Raw genomic sequence first — 23,163 nt, 5'->3', positions numbered from 1 at the left:
TTCAAAGTGTTAAATAGCCTTCTCAATTTAATAATTGTTAAGTATAGGTAAAGATAACATAATAAAAGGTCAAGTAGAAGAAAAATCAATATACAATGATAGTCTTAGGAGGTTTTACAAAGGATAAAGGACTTTGAAGAGTAATGGGAATTCGATAGGAAAAAGATGATTAATAACAAGCAGAAGCATTGAGATATAATTAAGCTAGGTGTGACTCAAACAATTAGCACAATAAAAATTTTTCATGGAAAAGTTGAGGTTTTAATAGCAACAGAGTGATGAGAGTATGCCATTTTGGGGATATATTTCTAATGTGGTCCTATTTTAAATAACTGAATCAAGAGCCTAATACAAGTACATGAACTTGAATAAGATATATCAGAGGGCTGGGGTTATAGCTAGCAAGTGTGAGGCACCGGGTTTAATATTCAGCACCACATAAAAGTAAATACATTGTGTCCATCTACAACTTATATACAACTTAAAAAAAGAAGATATGTCAGATGTGTAAAAATCAGTGAACTGCTTATTCAAAAATGAATGAGAAAATGTTATTTATATTTGACTACTTCCAGGTCCATATTTGTGAAAAGCTTGTAGTATTCTATATGGACGGCACTTTAGAACTATGATTATCTTTATGAAGGAAAACTTTTGAGTACCAACTGGAGATTCCAAGATATGAGTGAAAGAATTGACTATATTCCATCTCCTTTTATTATTCAATCCCTTCTATTCCCCCCAATATTATATAATGCTTACTGTGTGCCAAGCACTGTTCTAAGCCTTATACATATTATCTCAATCTTCAAAAAACTCTAAAAAGTAAATGCTATTATTATTCCCATTTTATAGATTAAAAAAGTTGAGGTACAGCGATTTATTTACTTTTCCAAGGTTACACAGCTAGTAAGTGGCAGGATTAGGAAAAAAGATCTCACAAGATAATGAGGATGCCATTAAAGAACTATGAAAAGAAATTGGCAGGGCTTAAATGAAGAGATAGAAGATAATTAGGAAGAAGAAATTTAAATTTAGATAAAGAACGATAACTTTTAAATCCATGTAAGGAATGTGACTATTTTATCACATTGAAAGAAGCAAATTCCATTTTAAGAGAGATATTACAACAAGTAGCAGAATTTGGCATCTGTTTTAGTCAACTGTTTCACTGCTGTGATTAAATGATCTGACCAACACAATTGTAGAGGAGGAAAAGTTTTATTTTAGGGCTCACGGTTTCAGAGGTCTTAGTCCATAGACTAAGCCCATTCCTCAGGGCTCAAGTGAGGCTGAACATCGTGGCAGAGATGTGGCGGAGGGAAGCAGCTTGCATCATCAGGAAGCAGAAAGAGAGAGACTCCACTCTCCTTATACAAAATATATACCCCATAGCCCCATCCCGATTCCTACCTCCTCCAGCCATACTCTACCACTTCAATTAATTCCATCAGGGATTAACTGATTGGGTTAAGACTTACAACCCAGTCATTTCTCCTCTGACCCTTCCTTCATTGTCTCACATGTGGCTTTTGGGGAACACCTCACATTCAAACCATAGCAGCATCTGATTAAATATTTAAGTTAAAGGTGGGAAATGGACCACCTTTATGTTATGGAGTTACTGTATTATGTGATAAGGTTGAAGAATTACCAGTATGATGAAAAATTTGCTTATCGACAGGAATAACAGAGAAAATCAACTGTTTTATTGAGATCAAATAGCTTATTAATAGAACATTCCAGAAATTTCTACAGAATGTGTTAGCTCAAGGTATGCACATTAGTAAATAGGGTTAATTATAGACTCCAGTGCTGTGGCTTCCCATCTCTGGCAATTCTCCAATTCACTATTTAATAATACAAGTGCCCTTGAGTTTTTAACAGTAATATCTTTTTAAACTACTTGCTTATTAATATTTCTAAAATAAAGACACTGAGCAAGTGGTGACTGTATTGGGATAATTCTAAAACACTGAAAGCTAAATATCAGGAGGCATTGAAATGGTGGAAGTCTTTGAGTAGCCCCACAGACTGAAGAGTGAAGACAGACAAGGGAAAACAGGTAGAGTCTAGGAATAAAAATGAGAAATAAAGTGAGGAAAGAGAAGTTGAAATGAAGATGATAAGTACCTTCATTTCTGTAATACAAGGCATATTTCCAGATTTTAGAAGTCTAAGGTTTTGTGCCTCAGTTACAGTATAAAATATATTCTTAGCCATGATTTCTTTCAGGTTAGCCACCCTTTTGTTGTAAGCATAGTGTTTAGAAAGCTTTCTTAGGTGTACTTTTGTAACATTAATTACTAAGTTTTTTAATTAATTATTTTAGTCATTAAGGTTTTATGCTTTCCCAAGTACAAGTTGACACTTTTTGAACATTTATGTTTTAAGCTTAAGAGTGGTGTGAGGCTAAAACCTCAAACCTTATACCATTCTTGAAATTCTTATGTTTCAAACTGTTCTCTGATTCCACCACAATTCTAGGTCTGAGAATTATATTCCATTTTAAAGGAGCAGGTGACTTACAGCAGTGGGAATAGAAGACCTAGGGTCTGATTAAGGAAATGGTGGGGTAGTGAAAGCCCACTGGGGGGCAGTATGTATCTTGCCTAGCGTATGTCTTGTCCTGAAACAAAACCAAATTACCAAATAAAGGTTGTGTGATTTTGTAATGTCCCTGTGCTTCATTTCAAAAATAATATTTAATAAAAAGTAAGCGCTGATTTTTACAACAAATACAGGGAAATTCAAATTCAAATTATTTTTGTTTTTTGAGGCTGTAGACTGAAGGTACAACGAATATGCTTTTCTTCTATCCCTAGTCAATAGGAATACTTCGAAGTCAGTTGGAAGCAGTTTGAAAGAATATAGTATTATCATCAAAAAGCACAACTTTGAAGTGAAGACAGATCTAGATTAAAGTATATGCTTTACTGCATATTAACTACAAGTCCTTCATTAATTCCTTTACCTGTTTATAGTTGGTTTCTTTATCTGTGAAAAAAAGAGATAGTATAGTAACCTGTTTTGCTATATTGTTATAAGTGTTAGAATAGCAAATGCTTACAACCTTGCATGTATAAAGCCTGGTATGTGATAGGAATTGAATTGGTCAGGAAATGGTAACTAGGATTTTTGTGAAGTAGAATTATGTAATGGAAGGAGCTTGGACTTTGGATTTAGAATTCCTGGCTGTGGTGCATACTTACTGTGTGATGCTTCAGTACATTAATTAATCTTTTAAATTTTTGGTTATCCCACTCTTCAATAAGGTGTCTCACCTACCTTGGAGGGTTGTTTTGAGAATTAAATGAGATAATTTATATAAATCACTTTAGTAAGTGTCTGGCACACAGTTGGCTCTCAGTAAATGTTCGTCTTCCTACATCCAGTGGTAGGTCATGTTGTAAAACTCTGGTAAATAGTGTAAATTATTTAAGTCATTGTTAAATGTTGTCCTCACTATAAAATGGACACAGATAGATGCAAAGAATTGTGAATAATTATCTTTTTTTTCCTATCCCTAGGCAGGCAAAATTTCTGATAAAAAGTGGGATTCTTGTATTTAAAGAATCACGTCCCAGAATTTATTGTGAGCCAGATACAAAGTGAATAATATGATTTCTATCACCAGTAACTTACAACATAGCAAGGAAGACCAAGATTTAAATAATCTCAAAACTCTGATTAAATGTTACATTCATTGATTTGTGTACAAAGTAGAGTGATAGCACAGAGGATGTATAAGCAAGAACTACAATAAAGGAGTAAGAAAAAAGAATTGAAAAGTTAAGAGATTTTCTGCTTACATTCTTCTTACCATAGCTTAGCTAAAATAGAAACAATAACTTATTGATCATTTGCCATGTGCACAGCAGTATCCCAAGCTCTTTGCATGTTGTAACTTGTTTAATTCTCACAGATTAGGTAATATTATTCCTTTTCTGCAGATGATAGCACTGCATAAAGAAATGAAGCAGCTTGCTCAAGGTCATTTGACCAGTAGGTGGTTATAGCAAATATTCAAATACGTGTAATTTAGTTCCACAACTCAGTCTTAAAACTACTACATAATAATAGAATACTGCCTCTAGTAACTTAATAGTTGAAGTATCCTAACACTGTGGTGAACTAAAATAAACACTTCAGCTTCTGAGCCTATTAAAATAGAGTGGCCGATAGAGTCAACTGAGAATTTAAAGTACCTGAATTTAGTGCCTATGTGACAACAATAAGAAATTCGTGGGACTATCAAGAGTGTCTTTTACTTATAAACAAACACAGAATCAAATGATTTTTAAAAGGTAATTAGAGCAGTACTGCAAGGTCAGGGGGTGCATTGAAGAATTTCCTTTTCTTCAACAGATTGCTATTTTGATTAATTCTTTTCAAACGTAGGTCATCAAGTTCACTAAATCTTTTCCCATATATTTTTTTAAAATGATAAAGGTGGTGTATAGTGAAAAGGTATCCTGACATTCAGATTCCTGAGTCCCCTCGAGACAGCTGTATCATAGAGACACCAACAATTTAATCACTTCTCCCTGAGTATTGCTCCTTTAAGCAACCCACCCATTTACCTATTTTCATACAAGTTTAGTTTTATAATAGGCACAATGTAAGCACAGAAGCAAGTAACAGTGATGAGAAAGGAAATATATGTTGAATTACTTTATTTTAAATTAATTAAAAGCAAATGTCAAATGACAAGTTGATACTTATAAACAAGACAGTAAAATTTAAATTATGTGAATCTCAGCAGATACATTTTGAATCTAAAGTTGGCAATTATTCAAATTATGGTTCTGTGATATGATTAAAAAGGAGTACAGAAAATAGCATGATTATATTGATAGTGGAGTTTTATCAATTGTGTTGAATAAAATTTGCAATAAAATTAACATCTTTCATCTGAAATTGTATCTATTTAGGAAAACTGAAGCTTTAGAATTATGCACAGAAAATTTACTGTTTACTCCTTTTCCCTTTTGAAAAAGTAACTTTTAAGTTGATTTTGACCTACAAATAATTGTGAGCCAATAGAAGCATCACTTAAATTTTTTATGCCCTTGTTAGATTATAAACTCCTAGAGGACAAGGCCTTCATTTTATAATTTCTGATTGTATACATAAATTTTAGTGTACTGTATCTAGTATTTGTTGAATAATTAACAGCAATTTATTATTTAATTTTTCCTAATTACAATGTAGAAAAACATGAAAAATAGATTTTATGTATGTATCTTTTCTGTCCTGTTAAATACAAAGAACCAGACTTCAAATGTATGCTACAAATTGGATTTCTTTAAGAATATGACATTTATTTTCCCAGTGTTTTCTGATTGCACAAATTACTAGGTGCATTTTAAAGGGGGATGTTTACCTTCTTTTTAATCTATGAACATTGAATACTGCCAAGGGAAGCCCATTAGGTGAGTGCAAAGCTAAAGGAATAGAAAAACGTTGTTTCTTAAGCTACTGAGGGGATGTTCACATTAGGTTGACTAGAGACCATAATCTTCAAATATAGTTCTTATGCAAGTTCCTGACTGCAGAAGTCATTATTGAAGGTAAGGTTTTTTTCCCCAGTGTCATCATATTTTAAATTGTGAATGTAGATAGTTACTGAACAGTAATAATGTGGCTTTTTTTCCTTAATCTTATTGCAATAAATTCTGATACTTATATAACACATTGGGGATAGTAATAGTTTGGTTCTTATACAAACAAGACAGCATTTGTTAATGTGTCTGTTACAGGTAGTTATAGTTTAATGTTTGCTTTTGCTGGGCTTGTTTGATTCATCATTTTTATTTGACTCACTAGCAGCCATCTGTTAGTTATAATTTAACTTTCAAGGCTCTATGTAATTTGGTTTTTGTTAATGAAGTGCTGTAAACAGCATTATGAAGCTTTTCTCTTTTAATCTTGAAAGGAAAAAAATCCATATCTAAAAAAGCAATCACAAAGAAGAGGAAAACTGTCACAAAGTCACCTACTGTACCAGAATTTCAGGTAAAATTTTTAACTTTGTCTCAAATTTTTGGTTTAATTTTTTGTTTCAGTGTTTATATTATTCCTTGAGAGATTGGCTGAATTTCAAGAAACTGTAACATACTTTTGAGTGTTTCTGACAATGTCTTTTTCTTTGCAAGTACAGATATGTAACCAAGATTTAATCTGCTAGTATATCAGAGCTTTTTACCTTTTTTTGGTTCTTGATAGTCAAAAAAAACTGTTTTTTAATATATTAACCTATACTACATTTCATAGAAGTAGTTTAATAGAAATATATGTATACATCTGTATATGAATACAAGTACTTTTTCTGCATATGTATTAAGCAAATATGAAAGTGAAAGTCAAGAACAAATCATAACTTGTACACGATAATATTGCCTAGGTAATCCATTCTTATTTCTTTGGGCAATATGGAATAGTTGATTTATTAACTTGAAACACAAATATTTTAATTCTTGACTGTATATGAGCTTCAAAGAGAAAAGTAAAGGTTAAATGAAATGGTCTTTAAACTTTTCAAAAAATAATAATTGTATGTACTGCCATATGAATATATGAAGTTTTTTGTTTGTAGCTGATAGTAAAGATAACCAGAGAATTGTGCTTTAATAAAATATGCTTTTATTTTCTATTTTATTAAAAATGTGTTTTTTTCAACAAACAAGTTTCTTAAAAAATTTCTTTGTTGTAGTCTGCCTAATCCATTTCCTAAAGTTTTATAAGCTCATACCTTATTACCAAAAGATAATGAATGCTGAAATGAATTTATGGGTCTCAAGTCAATTAGAAGTAAAAATAAAAAGGCAGTAAGTATGAAAATATTGATAATATTATGTGAGTTTATCAGTTACATATATTTAGAAAATGTGGACAGCTTTTTAAAAAAATTCTATTCGGGAGAAGTTGCTAATTGGTAAAGATGAAATATATTTAAATAAACAGTGAAAGAAAATAGACTATTTTATTTTTAATTTTTCAATTTTTTTTTCATTTTTTATAGTACTGAGAATTGAACCTAGGGCCTCACTGATCTAGAAAAGTTCTCTACCACTGAGCTACATCCCCAGCCCTAGACATATTTTTAATCTCAGTATTTTAGGATAAAGTATTTTAATGACTTTAAGAATATAGTATTTTTAATATTTGAATGAATTACAGATATTTCTATAAAATCTTCTTATATATAACCTTGGTTCCAGCATAGTCAATAAAAAATATGATTTTACTGTTTACTTAGAATCCTTTCTACCATTGATTGCTTATAATATTTAATGCCCTCGTGCTCTATCATTATGCTTGCACTTATGTCATGCTGCCTTTGCTATTTCTCCCTTTTATGTTTTCCTCAATTCCTCAAAATATTAATCCCAGAAATATAGATCTTAGGATACATCTGACCCAATTTTGGTATTTTCTCCATTTGTATGTTGGTGGGTAGATGTTTTTACACTTAATAAGTGACATAGATTGCATAGGCAATGCTTTTTTTAAATTCCAAGTGGTATTTTTTTTAATGATTCATGAAGTCAATGCAGTGGATTGCATGACCATTATTTCTCCTTTAAGCTAACAGAATTAAAATAGAAATTATCAGTGTATTGTACTTAGTGTGTCACATGTATTCATGTAAATATGTATAGTTACATTGTTTTATGAAACTGGTTTTAGTTATGTGTGTGTACACAGTGACATGCATTGTAAAATATATTTTTTTGTTTATAGGTCATGGACAAAAAATGTTTGAAAACCAATCTTTTAAGTGATGCTTTTAGTTATTGTTCTTTTGCTTATTCTCAGCAACTAAAGGTCAAAAGTACAAGTTTTTTCTAGATTGAGCTGTTCAAAATAAATAGTCTCCTTCCTGATTCTTAAGGTTGGGCAGATAGTAGGGAAGGTGTGCGTTTGACTGGCAGACTGGCTGGCTGACTGGCAAGCAAGCTGAGGTGGGGAATAATCTCTTGAGAACAAGACTTCTTATGCTGAATTTACAATATGAGTGCCATTAAGAAAATTTGGCAACTATCTCCTGTAAGACCAGGTCATTTGCTTCAAATAAACATGTTAATAGAAAATGGTATTAGTCATAGTAAACTTTGCAGACTGCAAAACTTTTACCCTCATATTAGAATACCAATTATTATTGATAAAGAAGTGAATTTATCCTTCTCAAAAGCTCTAGTAATATGATATTTAGAACCTCAGATTATACTAAGGACTCATTTTAGCTGTTATTTTAAATAGCTCATTTCTACTATTAAACAAAAATATAGAAATATTTAACTAGAAGATTTCCTTTGTACTATCCATCCTAATTTTTTTTTTTTTTCTCATTGTGGGCGCTGGGGATGAAACCCATGGCTTTGCATATTCTAGGTGAGCTCTTTACCACTGAGCTGTATATCCCCAGTCCTCTAAAATATATTATTGCTTATTGCTGAAAATAATGAAACTGTTGGTGAATATATAGTAAATCCTGATACTCTTTGAATTGACAGAAAATAAACTTAGGAACAAGGGATGAAATTAGGAAGTTTATTTTAAAATCCTAATACGAAATAAAACCTGGCTGGGATGCATGTTTGTAATCTTAGCTACTGGGAAGGCTGAAGGAGAAGGATCACAAGTTAAAGGTTAACCTGGACAACTTAGCAAGACCCTGTCTCCAAAACAACAACAACAACAAAAAACCAAACGAAACAAAAAATGGCTGGGGATGTAGCTTAATAGTATTGCACTTGCCTAGCGTGTTCAAGACCCTGAGTTCAATCCCAGTACCACTACTACCACCCCTCAAAAAATATAAGACCTGTTTTGACCTCATTTTGAAAATGTTTTTGTTGACTTTTTAAAAGTTAGAAATCAAACTTCCCTGCTTATTTGCTTTAGGAAGAATTCATGTTCATAAACACACCTAAATCTATACCTCATTTTAAGAAAATAATTATATCACTCCTATTTAGATGATGGATTGGATTTATTTATTTATTGTGTGTACTGTAAAGGGACTAACAATATTCATACTTTCTCCTGAGATCTGTCAGGGGTTCTCAAAACTGAAGTAATATAAAAATAATCCAGAGCAATATTAAAAATGAAGATTCCTGTTTTTTATCCTCCAAAGACTGTGATTCTTTGAATTAGATGGGTACCAGTAATCTGCGTATGGTTGAACATATGATTTCTGGAACCAGACTATTCAAGTTTGAATGCCAGCTCTACAGCATACTTACTAACTCTAACCTTGAGTAAGTTAGTTAACAACTCTGTGATTCCAATTCCTCATCTGTACAGAGGTGGATAGTACTTACTTTCATAGAGTTGTGAAGATTAAATTATATAGCTAACTATTTTAGCTATTCTTATTATTTATTTTTTTAAATAAGCATGCCAGATGCTTCTGATGAAAAATGTTGTTACAAGTTTGAAAATCAATTAAGAATTGACTTAAGAACATCTGTTACTGACCTTAGCACTTTTTCCAACTAATGACCTTGAATTAAATCTTGGATTTGGTCTTTAAAATTTAATGATCTTTAAAAGATTAAACAGTGAAAAAACCAATAATTTATTTGACCACATAGTAAAAACTTACGCTTATCTTTAGTGTTATGATAAATTGTGAGTTGGAATGTAGGGGAAATTATTGGGTGTTTTTAGTCAACAGTGATTGCAAAAAATAGGAAATATATTCATTTTGAATGTTTAGGATATTGGTGGTTTAGACTTTTATAGCAAATTAACAGTGATGATTTTGTTATATTGACTATATTATTTCATTATCAATTTCTAATATTAAAAAATTACACTGAAAAGTAAATGTCAGTTTTCCTAATAAATTTGTTTTTATTTATCCCAAATTATTTTCTTTTAATCAATCTGTTTAATATTTGAGAAATCTAATATGAATTGTTTTGTATATAATGATGACAGAATGTCATAGAAAGTATTTTATAAACTTAGTGTATCAAGTCCCAAAAAGACAAAATTTTTCAACTTATTAATGACTTTATTTACTGTGGTTCTATTTTTCATTGGTAATCAAATATATATCCTTGATGCAATGTGTACCCACTCCTGTTCCATAATATGTTCCATATTATTCTAAATGCTAATTTGCAGAGGAAATCCATCCAGCTGCCAAAACTTATATAGTAGTGTTATTTTCAAACATCAACTCATAGATCCTTAACATACCTCTGAAAAAAACAATATTTCTTCATCTAACTAATGGAGGAACTAAAGAATAAGAAGTAAAGTACTACCCTCCATGTAACAAACTGGACTAAAAATGAAATTAGAGTTTCTAACTATTTCACTGTGTTAAGGGCCTTTGGGTTATGTCATTATTTTGAATTGCTACCTCTTAAAATGAGTATATTTGATTTCAGCTTTTTGTTTCACTTTCAACAACAGGGATTTTTACTTACCTCTTAAAATGCTTCCCATTTTTAAAATACAGTGCATTAAAAGAAACATCAGGTCTTGTTTGTGTGGGGGGGATTGAACTCAGGGCCTCATGGACACTCAGCTAATACTCTACACCAAGCTACATCTCCAGCCCAAAACATCAATTTTTAATCATGTGGTAATAAAAAGTTATTTTAACTTGTTTGTTAACAAGTTTAATGCCACAGTGATATCCTTATTTGCAGGTTTGTATATTATTATTGCTGGTATGGTGCTCTTAAGAAATATTTTCCTGTTTCATAGTTCTTTTTGTTCTTTGGTTTGTTTTTTGGTTTTTTTTTGTTGTTGTTTTGGATTGGTTTTTATTTGTTTTGGGGGTTTAATACTGGGAATTGAACCCAAGGGTGCTTTTATCATAGCTCCAGTTCCCCACTACCCCACCTGCCACTTTTTTTTTTTTTTTTTTTTTTTTTTAAATCGTCTTTTTCAGTTCCCCAGGCTGTCCTGAAACTTGCCATCCTCATGCCTCAGCCTCCCAACTCACTGGGATTACAGGTGTGCACCACCATGCCCAGCCTGTCTGCATAATTTTAAGAGAGATTAATATAATTTTAATTCAGATACAGTGTAAATTTTGAATTTGCATTACACATGTAGTGCTTACCATTTTTATAATAAATGATCTTTTTATTTAGAATGGAAACAAGTGTGATCCATTTTGTTTGGATATAATTTTACTTTACATGGTTTTCCTTTTGCTTTCAAATAAAATCTACCTTGTTGTTTGTATTTTTGTGTGCTACCTTATATTCCTTTTGGAATGAATAACCTTTAAACCTATTGAATTTCTACCCAAAGGGCATAATTTAAGTAATTTAAGCAATAATGTAAGGAATTATTTATTATATAATTTTTCTGAGATGTGATCATGGTATTCATTTGATCTCTATAGGACTTCTCCCCTATCATATTCAATTACTGTTAGATATTTTTGTTTATTTTGTTTCATTTAGAAAAACCCCTGAAAGAGCCAGGGGTGCAGTGGCACAGCATGTAATCCTAGTGGCTCAGGAGGCTGAGGAGTTCAACGTCAGCCTCGGTAACTTAGGCCCTAAGCAACTCAGTGAGACCCTGTCTCTAAATAAAATATAAAGAAGGACTGACAATATGGCTCAGTGGTTAAGCACCCCTGGGTTCAATCCCCAGTTCCAAAAAGAAAAAGAAAAACCCCTCAAAGAATATAACAGAATAGAAAGATTAGTCTTGAGTTTTGTAGTTTCCTCTACTAGTGTGTCATCATAATGTGAATTGGAGATAACAACTTTTTAGCCTAGGCTAAGACTTGGACCAAATTTTGTATTTTTGGTCTCTTTCAGCTCTAAGATTTGTGATTGTCAAGTAAAAGGTTTACTTGAGAGACAGTGTGAGATTCTTCTGGGGATTCTGTAACCTCTGCAGTATAACTTGAAACCCTCCTCTCATCAGTGTTGGCAGTGTGACTTGACTGTAATCTGAGCTGCTGTGGAGCCTTTCTTTTTCGCCCTGGAGGTTCTATACCTGAGTTATATTTTTCAAATTCTAGCTAATGAGGAGGTATTTATAAAGTATTTTGCTTTGTTCCCAAAATGCACCTGTTCTCCTTATTAAGGTGAACTTTACTTATTTGATTCTGTTTTTAAAATACCATTCCAAATTGTGTTGAGTTTAAAGGCCACATGTATTCCTTATTTTTTAAAACAGAGGGAATAGAGTTGCATATGACATAGGACTGGCATAAATCAAATTAATTATGTTCCTATATAAGAATTTTCTACTTGATTCTATGTATCATGTGTTAGGTATATATTAAATATATTTATAGAGAGAATATATATTAGCATATAAACAAATTGCTATGTAAATAACAAATATAACAATACAGATATATAAATTGTTATGTAAATATTAAGCCATTTTAATATAGCTTCAAAGTAAATATTGTTAAAAACATTTTGGCCCTCAAAAAGAGTCATGTCATTTATTTTAATATTTGTCCTGTCATTATGCACTTAATCCAATATGCCATCCCATATTTGGAAGTTAATCTTCTCAAATTTTCCTATTCATTAGCTCCATAGTACCACAATGTTTCAGTAGCCATATTGACTTATAATTCATAATCATTTGGTACCTTACTACACAAAAGTGTGATCTACAGACTATACCTAGGAGCTTGTTACATTTGCAGAATGGAAGGTCTCACTTGAGACCTACTAAGTCAAAATGGTGTTTTGAGTTCTATGTACAGTGAAGTTTGAGAAGCACTGATTTAGTACATCTTATTAACTCCGTAAGCTACTTGAAAGTGTTATTTTGTATAGCTGTTAAGATAGCAGTGCTGTCTGTTCCTTTGATGGAAGATAAATACTTGTTGATTTCGTGATTGAGTAAAATGTCTAAACATTTTTTTAGGATGTTTACTTATACGAGTACATTTCTATTGTTCCTGTAAGTTTCTACAAGCTACATGTAATATAAGCCTTTATTCCTTGTATAATGAAGCAACTAAGATGTAAGTAAAAAAATTCTCTGAGCTTCTATGTGCAAGTGAGAAATTTATGCTATCATATTAACTAGTACAGCAAGTTCAGTGACGAGATAGAACCATCTGCAGGTTCTGAGACAAATTTGACTTAATCATCATAATAAAAGATTACACTACAAGAAGTTTAGTCCTCACTGAGTAATTACTAAAAGCCTGCTGTAGGGCCAACTTATTCTATGCTTTTATTGATATGATAGAAGTTGAAGACATTATCCAGGTCTAGAGGTGCTTACTTAATTGGCCCATCCACTGCTTGACCATTAACATTTCTTTCACAACCAGATTTGGCAAATTGGAATATGTGGTTTTTAATAAATATCAGCTGTACTTTCCTACTACATTAGTGTGTACTGTTCTCTATTCTAAAAGTGTTTAATTTGTTTTTCAGGGGGGGTTGTTTGTTTTCCTGTTTGGGTTTTTTGTGTGTGTGTGTGTGTGTGTGGTCTTGGGGATTAACCAGAGCTTCTTATGTACTAGGCTAGTGCTCCACCACTGAGCTTCATCCCCAGCCCTGAAATTTTTTCATTTGTATTACTTTAGTACATATTTTCCCTACTTTGTTAGGTGTGTGAGTTTGAAATTGTATAGATATTTCTAATAAATAATTATTAATACTAGTTATAATGATATCTGTGACAATTTTTTTAATCTATGAGGTTGAACTGTGTAGCCATTTTTAAGATTAAAAGTTTATCAGCAATTATATGCTTTAACCTAATAAATAATAAAGGGAATTTAAGGAGCTTCCTGTATCCTATTTCTGTCATTCTGTAGCCAATAGGAATTAACTTGTTGTAATCCGCTTTTGTTGTTTTGTTTGTTTGTTTGTTTCTCTAATAATAAAGTATGCCTTTTAGGAAAACAGTGCCCTTACATAGAAATTAATGGATGTAACAAAAAAGTTTATGGTAAAATTAATAATTTATTAGTACAGCATTTAAAAAATTATTACATAATATAAACATTACAACAAGACTTTCTTTAATCTGAAAATTTTCCTCTCTATGGTTGCAGTTTTGTTTCAGAGATGTTCTATTTGTTTTTCATATCAGATGCTTTCAAATGGCTTAAATCACTTTGGGGAAAAAAGTTAAATATATTGAACTAATGAATAAACTCATAATTTTTACAAGAACTAAAATGTAATTACTAATATTTTTGTTATTGTTGCTGACACTTCTCTGTATAAAAGTTCAGTAATTAAACCCAGTTAGTTTAGTTTTTAGTAACTAAGAACTAAGAACTTTGGCTATTTGCCAAAGTTATCAAGGTAAAACAAAACGAGCCACACAGTTATGAAAAGAAATAGATGTTGTGAGGGTGATTATTAAAAACTACTAAGTTTATATTAAGAATGTGTGTTTAATATTGTTTACATCTTTGAATATGTTACACGAAGTAGCAGCCCTTCTTCACAACTACTCCCAACAGCAGTAACTAATGTTTGTCAAATTATATAGTTAGCAAACCAAAGTAAAGTTATAATGACAGTTCTCCAGGGGTACATTTAGTCACCTACCCAGAGACTGCCTGATGAAGTACTTCTGAAAGGTGATTCAATAACCTGTGAAATGTAGGGTGAGTTTCCAGATCTTTGTCATTCTGGGCTGAAAGTTAATAATGTTTAGGAAGTGTCTGGATTATAATGCAACCTGAGAGGTGGGGATATGGGATGAGATCACTAATGTTGAGATTTCAGCTTACTTTATACTAAACCTGAAGTTCCTACATCATAATAAGTTAATATCTCTTAAAATATAAACTGCAGAACTTTCACTATTGCAGAGAAAAATAATTTTGTGAATTCAGTGTGTGTTAAAACAACTTCTGTTACCACATTTTGGGTGTTTTATATTATGTGTTATCAAGCTGTGTTTTTGTGTTTTATTTTAGCTTATTTGCACTAATCTTGATGAACTCAGGGAATTAATCACAAAAATCGAGAATGAACTCAAAGATCTGGAAAACAGTAGAAAAAAATCGGTAGGTGTTAATCCGAAAGTTCTGTGTATTATTGTCAGCGTTAAAATTTATTCCTGCCTTTTTTCTAAAGCCTTTTTAAAATTTTGTTCTCCTGGATTACATGAAAATTTGCAATGAAAGATAGAAACATTATTCTTTTATTTCTCCTGTGGTCTAGTTTTCATTTTTAATACACAAAAATGGTGCCGGGGCAAGTAAATTAATTTTGTTTGCCTGGTCTATACCAGGTGTAGATTTAGATAACTCCCAATACACTGATTGTTTTCTAACTGATAGTGTTTTAGATAATGCTTATCTTGCAAAATTGTTAATTAACAATTATATGCTTTTAATGGAAGTTTATTGCAAACTTTTAATTATGGAACATGAAAATAGGTGTAAATTGTTTTAATTGGGCCTCAGATAGTTTTGATTCTTACCAATGTGACTTTTTAAAGAACCTTTATCAGCTGAAGGTTTTTTAAAATTAGCTTTCACTACATATTCTAAATAATCTTTACTTTCTAATTTTTTTTATTTATCTTAAGAAACTACAGTATAAGGGCATTATGTTTATTTTCCCAACTTGGTAAAACACTTGTTATTTATTAAATGAGTAACACCTATTTAACTGGAATTTACTTTTGGATTATGTCATAGATTTGAAACATATACCAATAAATAAATGGGGAAGGTTTTAAACATTGAAGAAAAGTAGTCATAATTTAAACAAACAAACAACAAAAAAAAACCTTTAAGTCTTAGGAATGTCATGAAATCTCTTCTGTGTTTTTGTTTAGAACCTGTTAATGTAAATATGTATAAAATATGGTTAATGATTCAGCAAATAGGATATCAGCAGATTTGTAGTAATCACTTTCCTACTACTAGGAAAACCATATTGATAGTCTGAAGGGAGGAGACTGAAATGCCATAAAAGTACAACCTTTTGAGTTATTTAATATTAGAGTGAAAGAACCTTAAGCATTTCAGAAGTCTCTCATGGGATACCTCTGAGAGTATTACTTTAAGAGGTAAAATAATCTTTATAAGGATAATCATAAATTAGCAAGAAAACTGATATACTGAAAATGAGAAAAACTGTATGCTACATAAATTATTTCCATTAAAAATGGTTTAGACCCTTGTATTTTCATATATACTTTAGGTATCTGGAAAGTTTCTTGATGTAGAGGACTGTTTCAGTAAAATTAAATTTACTGCTGTGATATATTCCTCAAAAAAAATTTTGAGAATATTTTCTGTGCAGCCAGAGAAGTTTTTAATGTATTTCATGTTTTATATTCATAAAAGACTGATTATTTTCTGTAGTAGGAAACAATAGTCTCTAGTAGGAAAAAGTAGTCTCTTTTTCTAGTAGGAAAAAATAGTCTCTTTTTAAAATGAGGGTATAATTTGTAGTTTTAGTAGAAATTACTTGTTTTTAGTTGTCCATAATTCATGACTAAACAGAATTCTATTAAACTTGCTAAATTATTTATGCTGCAGTTAAACATAACTTTAATTTATTTCCACATTATAATTTGAGTTTTTATTTGTTTTTAATGCATAGTTTTAAGCATACATTAATTACTTATTTATAGCATGTTTAGAAGAGAAAAAGACTTGAAAACATCCTAGAGTTTTTCTATAAAACCATCCACTTCATTTCATTGGTGAGGTACAAGTGAAGTATAAGCATGTTGCCTTACTTCAAAGACTCAAGTACAAGAAAAATAAGAGGAAACAAACTACAAATACTTGACACTGTAGTCCTTGAGGGCATGTTTATCAGAAAATTAAATAACATATGGAGTGTAATTGATTGGCTTTTGTGTCTCCAAACAATTTATTCATGGCCCCTCGTACTTGCAATATTCATTTTAAAATATGTGTTTCATCATTTGAGAAATAGAAATTCTTGGAACTATACTTAGCAGGGATAATTTTATTGAGATTACCAACATGTGAGCTGTTTCCCTTTGATGTAAACTTCCTAAAAGATTATTTACAAGAACAGATTATTTCAAACAATGTGAAATGGCCACATAGCATAAAGCAAATAGGCTATAAAAGTTGGATCTCAGTAGTATTCCCTATTTTTTTTTACAGAATCTAATACTGAGTTCGTTGTAGGAGTTAACTTTATTGTTTATGTTCATATTTAATACCAGTTTGGCATCATTTGGAAATAAGGTATTTCACTTAACTGAATTTTCTAAATAACTGAAACTTAAACTTTCAATACTAAAATCTTTATTTCAATCACTTAACTTCTTTGCTTCTTTGTACTATGTTGAACACAATGTAAGCAAGCCTTTCTTGATTACTAAAGGTCATCATTATGAATATCAATTCTATAAATTGATATCAGCAGGGCTCTGTGGCGCCTGCCTGTAATCCCAGCTATTGGGGAGGCTGAGGCAGGAGGATCACAAATTCAAGGGCAGCCTAGGAAACTTAGACCTCATCTCAAAATTTTTAAATTATAAGGTTTAGGGATATAGCTTAATGGTAAAGCACCCCTAGGTTCAATCTCTAGTACAAAAAGAAGAATAAGAAGAAAGAAAGAAAGAAAAAAGAGAGGGAAATCTGTTGATATCAGTAGCTCTAATTCGGCATTCATCAAAAGACTTTTATCCTGTGTATTTTAAAGGATTTTGTATGTCTCCATTTTTGGCTTTTGTTCTGTCTTTCTTCATTGCCAGACTGTCTGTCAGTTGTCATCTCTTGTTGAGTATATATATTTGCCCTAACTGATACAGACTCACAGTGAGGACCCTGAGGAATTTTCTTAATAATAAAATGTATTAACTCAGTGATAGGAATAATTGTTTTGACTGATTTCCTGGTCTTGTGGGCTTCCTATACTATTGCTAAATAAATGAAGTATTAATATTGCCCTTCATTAGAGAATATCACTGTCAAAACTAAAATACTATTTAAAGCTTAAACAATTCTGTTATTCATTATCACTTTTCATATCTGTAATAATAGCACCAAAAACAAATAATATATATTCCATATAAATTTTGATTACAGATGTCATTATTACAGATAGAAATTATACATGATTGAGAATTTAATAGTGTCATACAAATAACTAGCTACTTCGGGGGGCTTCTTTTCTGCAGGGCCTTTCCAGATAGTTTTTCCTACCAAAGCAACAAGGAAGAATGATGCTGTTTTCCCTACCAGGTCAACATTCCGTTTAAAAAGTTGTCTTTGTTTTTTCATTAACAGACTTTACATTTTAAAACAGTTTTATGTTAACATTAAAAAGCTTTTTTAACCTCTAAGAAACTTTGTAATGGAAGATGTACAGTTTTTTAAAATCTAGATTGTTTACTCATTCTTGCAAGATGGCTAATTCCTTTTATGGTTAATCATGTAAAGAGAGAAAAATGCTATAATTTTGTTTGAGCTTACTCAGTTAACCTGATCACATCACTTAATTCAGAAATGACTCAACATTCTTTAGATCCTGAAGTGCTATACTTGATTATCTACCTGAGAAAAAAATGAAGCCTCTGGATGAGGTAAATAAAGATATTGTGACAGAGTCCTTTAATTTTTCTCATCATTCTTTAGATCAGGAGTCTTCAGATATCTAAAGGATAAATCACGTTTTTTTGTTTTAATTGAAATAAAATTTGAATTTTGCTTATTTGGAAAATATCCTTTTCCAGTCTAGGAAATTTTTTGTTTCCTAGAAAGATGGAAAACTAAGGTATTGATAAATTTACGTGATGCTATTGTGTTTGACATTTATTAGACATTATTTCTTTATAGATAGTAAAAATTGGAAGATTTACCAAGCTTTTATTTGTTTTGCATGTGAGCTTGTTTTTCATCTTATCTGCTTTACATCATAGTTTAGATTTTCAAAAAGTTTTCAATCTTCTTTTCTTCAATAAGGAAGGATTCACGTAGAGATTGGTTGTAAAGAAAGGTTAAAATTTGGCAACAAGAAGATGTATTTATAAGAGAAGAAACCATGTCTGGATCACATAATGATAATGAAAGTGTAGATATCAGTATAGATAAATTAAGATTTTAAATATCAGACCATATCTTTTCTAATACATCTTTTAACATTCAAGGACCTCAACTTTGAATGGTATTTAAGGCAGATTATAATTATTTTTAAATTTTATTATCAGTATGTTAGAAAAGCCACAAAACTGCCTTTGCTTTTTGATACTGTGATAATACTTGGGATCTAATTCTATTCTTTGCATTTCTTCCCTCCCACCCCCAGAAGTAATATACACAGTGATGTTTAACAAACTACCTTTAATAGTGGAAATTTGGAAATATCCCACGTGTCCAGTAGTAGGCAAATGATTAACCAAACTATAATATTAATACAGTGGTATATCATATAACTAAAAAGATGAAATATAGGTGGGACATTGTTGCTACATGAAAATATTTGTGAAATGTGGTATTTTAAGAACATACAAAATAATATATGCATAATGATTATAGTATGTATGTAGAAAAGTATGTTAAAAATTAAGGATTTCAAATGAATAAAATTAATATTACATTCTTAAAATAATTTAAGTTCATAAAACAGTAAACATTAGAGAAGTTAGAAGATTAGGTAAGAAATGGTGGCACCCATTTCTTGATCACAGAGTTCTGTGTAAGCCAGCAGTTATCAATTAGGGATGAACTTGCCTCCTCCCCTCACTAGGAGACTGTTGGCAATGTCTAAAGACAGTTCTTGGTCATAGCTGAAGAGGTGGTACTGACCTTTAATGGATAAAGGCTAATGATACTGTTGAATATCCTACATAATGATCCTACAATGTATATGACATTCCCCCACAACAGAAAATCATCTGGCCCCAAATGTCAGTTGTCCTAAGGTTACAATACTGTAGTATAATCCTGTATTTGCTAAGTACCCTATTCTTTCATTCTCTGTGTTGCTGTCAACTTATTATGGGAAGATAACAAATTGATGTTAGTTTAAGTTAGGCAGTAATCAGTGAAATAATACCACATTTGCGAATGAGAGTATTCTATTACATCATGTACTTCCAACTCGTATTTGTATTTGATGAAACTTTCTAATGTCAATATTATTTTTTTTTTACTCTTCATGTTTCTATAAGATAGTTTAGAGGGATTCTTAACCTTAGCTGTCTTCAACCCATTATAATTTATGACAAATAAGTTCACTCTTTATCTTTTGGTTTCCTTAGTAGAGGATTCATACTTATAAATAATATGATTGTATATGTATTTTCTTTATTCATTTTTAAAATATGGTATAGTTAAAAACTGAAAATGTAGTGAGGAATGATACACAGGTAAGAAAACTATTGTCAAATTATGTTAAACTCAATTACATGAATTTATATGCACTCAACATGTAGTATACTATTACATATATGAAAAGCCTGATATAAGACAAGGAATTATCAAACATTAATCTTATTTCCTATCACATAAAAAAATTTTAGCTCTATTATAATGAAGGATTATGAGATTTTCCCCTTTATATTATATATATATATATTTTTTTTGTATTGGGGATTAAACCTGGGGTGCTTAACCACTGACCCACATCACCCCCCTTTTAAAAATTAATTAATAAACTAATAAATTAATTTATGTACTTGTTTATTTTGAGACAGGGTCTCACTAAGTTGCTTAGGGCCTTGATAAGTTGCTGAGTTTGGCTTTGACCTTGTGATACTCCTACCTCAGCCTCTGAGCCACTGGGATTACAGACATGTGCCACCACACCCAGCTTATACATTCCATTTTTATGTAGTTAGGCATCAAATCAACATTTTGTAGAGAGTACAAAATCTATTTTACTACAGTGTAAGGAACTTTTAAGTACAATCACAGTCCTCAAAAAACCCTATTGACTTTATTTAATGACTTTGGTTTTAAATGTGGTTGCAGTAATTGCTAAATTATTCTTAAATTTGTTTTATTTAAGGTTTCTTTGCATTTTTTTTAGTTGTAAATGGACACAATACCTTTATTTTTATGTGGTGCTGAGGATCAAACCCAGTGCCTCATCCATTCTAGGCAAGCAGTCTACCACTGAACCACAACTGCAGCCATATTTAAGGTTTTGACAGTTACTTCACTGTGTATAGTATTTTCTTATTGCAGCTCTTTCTGGTAAACTAGTTAATGGTTAACAAAACCAAAAGCCATCTCAGCTATAGGAGGAAATCACTTTGTCTTTAGTCATTTAAATCATCCCAAAATTTTAAAATTACCTTTTGGAAACATTGCACTGCAGATAAACTAAGTTTTCTTACTTTAGTTACAGATACTAGTCTTATTCACTTGGCAAATATTTCCTGAATATCTTCTGAGTTTTGTATAGTATAAGGAGTTTGATAGGAATCTAAAGATTAAAAACAAATCCTTATCTTCAAGGAATTCACTTATAGAGTTTAGGATTTTATCTTAAACCCTGGGGATGAGTTTTTAATTTTAATTAGGGTTACTTGGTCTAGTCCCTGTTCTATTAATTTTTTTCCCAGTAGACAGTGTTCTACTGTGTTGCCCAGGCATAGCTTGGACTCTTGGGTTCAAGCAATCCCCCTGCCTAAGCCTCCTGAGTACCTGAGACTACACGTGTGAACTACTGTACCTGGTTCCCTGTACTTTTAATAAGACTTAATTTTTTTGTTTTCATGTTGTGTTTATTCAGAAGTCACTAAACACCCTAGTCACTTGTTCACTGCCCTTAATTACCTATTTATGTGTTTTGATGGAATGACCAGTAAGCAGATGAATTTTATGAACGATCAAATTAACTTACATGTTCAAAATTATAGAAAGGAAAGCTAGATGACATGAATTGTCAAGCAAATGACTGGCAAGGAAAACAGAATTTTAATTAACTCGTTACAGAGTGATTTGAGCATGCATTTTCTTATTTATCTACAGTAAGTCTTGCTTTGGGGTATTTTTTGACATTTAATAACTACCCTGTTCAATTAAATGCCAGATTTTAACCTTTGTTAATAGAGACCACTGTTACCACTTACTGCAATTTGCCATAGTTTAAAGTAAATGGATGAAACTGGAGACTCTCATGCTAAAAGAAATAAACCAGTCCCAGAAACTCAAAGGTGAATGTTTTCTCTGATATGTAGAAGCTAAACCAAAATGAGGGAACTGTGGGGTTAAAAAAAACAGAAGAAAGATCAGTGGAGTAGACAAAGGGGAATGAAGGAAAGCAAAGAAGAATGGAATAGGGAAAGATAGTGGAATGAATCTGCCCTAACTTTCCTATGTACATATATGAATGTACCACAGTGAATCTAACCATCATGTATATCCACAAGACACTATTTAAAAAAAAAAAAAAACCTAAGTAAATAGAAAGATCAGTAGAGTGAAAGGAAGGGAACAGGGAAGAAAAGGGGAAGTAGAACAAATTATATTGCATGCTTTTATAATTATGTTTAAATGAATCCTAATGTTAGGTATAACTAAAAAGAACCAATAAAAAGAGAGAGGAAAATTATCATGAAAATGACACTCAGAAACCTTTTTTTTTCCCCCAAAGAAACTTCCAGTTATAAGGAAAGGAGATTGTGTGATATTACATCAGGCAGAGACTAAATGCTGTATATTCCCAGCTTGAAAAAGGTTTGAGAAGAGTTGATCCAGGTGGCAGATACTTTTGTAGGATAGAGCTTTATAATGTGGCTCTTAAAACTTTCATTAACCCCATCTGAATTACTAGTCACACACACTTATTAAAATATAAATAACATCTTAAATGTTGTTTATTTTTCAAAGTTCTAATAAATTTGAATTGTAACAGTTGCTTTATTACCTCACTGTTCTGAAAGTTTTAACTTAAATCAATGGGAGTGTAAGGCCAGAAAATGAACTTCACATCATTCTGACATTTTTATTATAAATGATGAGAAAATTCATGGAAAAACCTTTTATGAATTGGGAAATAATATAAAAAAAACTGAGAGGAGTTAACACTAACAAAATTTTCCTACCATTTTATCAGACTTTTTAGAAAAAGAAAAACTGCTGATACATTGTAATATTGAAGCAAAATTAACCCAGAATCCAGCAAAGAAACAAAAGGATTCTAAATTGAGTGTGGTGTCCACATGTAGATGTTCTAATACCTTAAAATAGAAAATGGCTTCCATGGAACCAGTTTCTTTTAA

At 31.3% G+C, this 23,163-nt stretch overlaps 1 protein-coding gene across 3 annotated transcripts in view; it reads left to right on the top strand.

The window, feature by feature from the left end:
* The window catches only part of BRD10 (bromodomain containing 10), a 94,622-nt gene that overhangs the window by 53,421 nt on the left and 18,038 nt on the right, over window positions 1–23,163 (top strand). For 2 of the 3 annotated variants that reach the window (XM_079112993.1, XM_079112991.1), the window contains 2 exons: window positions 5,939–6,018; window positions 14,909–14,998. In XM_079112993.1, the coding sequence (XP_078969119.1) occupies window positions 5,939–6,018; window positions 14,909–14,998 (170 nt within the window). The remainder of the gene's footprint in view (window positions 1–5,938; window positions 6,019–14,908; window positions 14,999–23,163) is intronic. The other variant, XM_079112992.1, reaches the window with a different exon arrangement.

This window comes from Sciurus vulgaris (assembly GCF_902686455.1).
Source record: "Sciurus vulgaris genome assembly, chromosome: 15".
In the NCBI taxonomy this organism is placed as follows: Eukaryota; Metazoa; Chordata; class Mammalia; order Rodentia; family Sciuridae; genus Sciurus; species Sciurus vulgaris.
The sequence above is the reverse complement of the archived record's forward strand: the minus strand, read 5'-3'. Positions and strand labels throughout refer to the sequence as shown.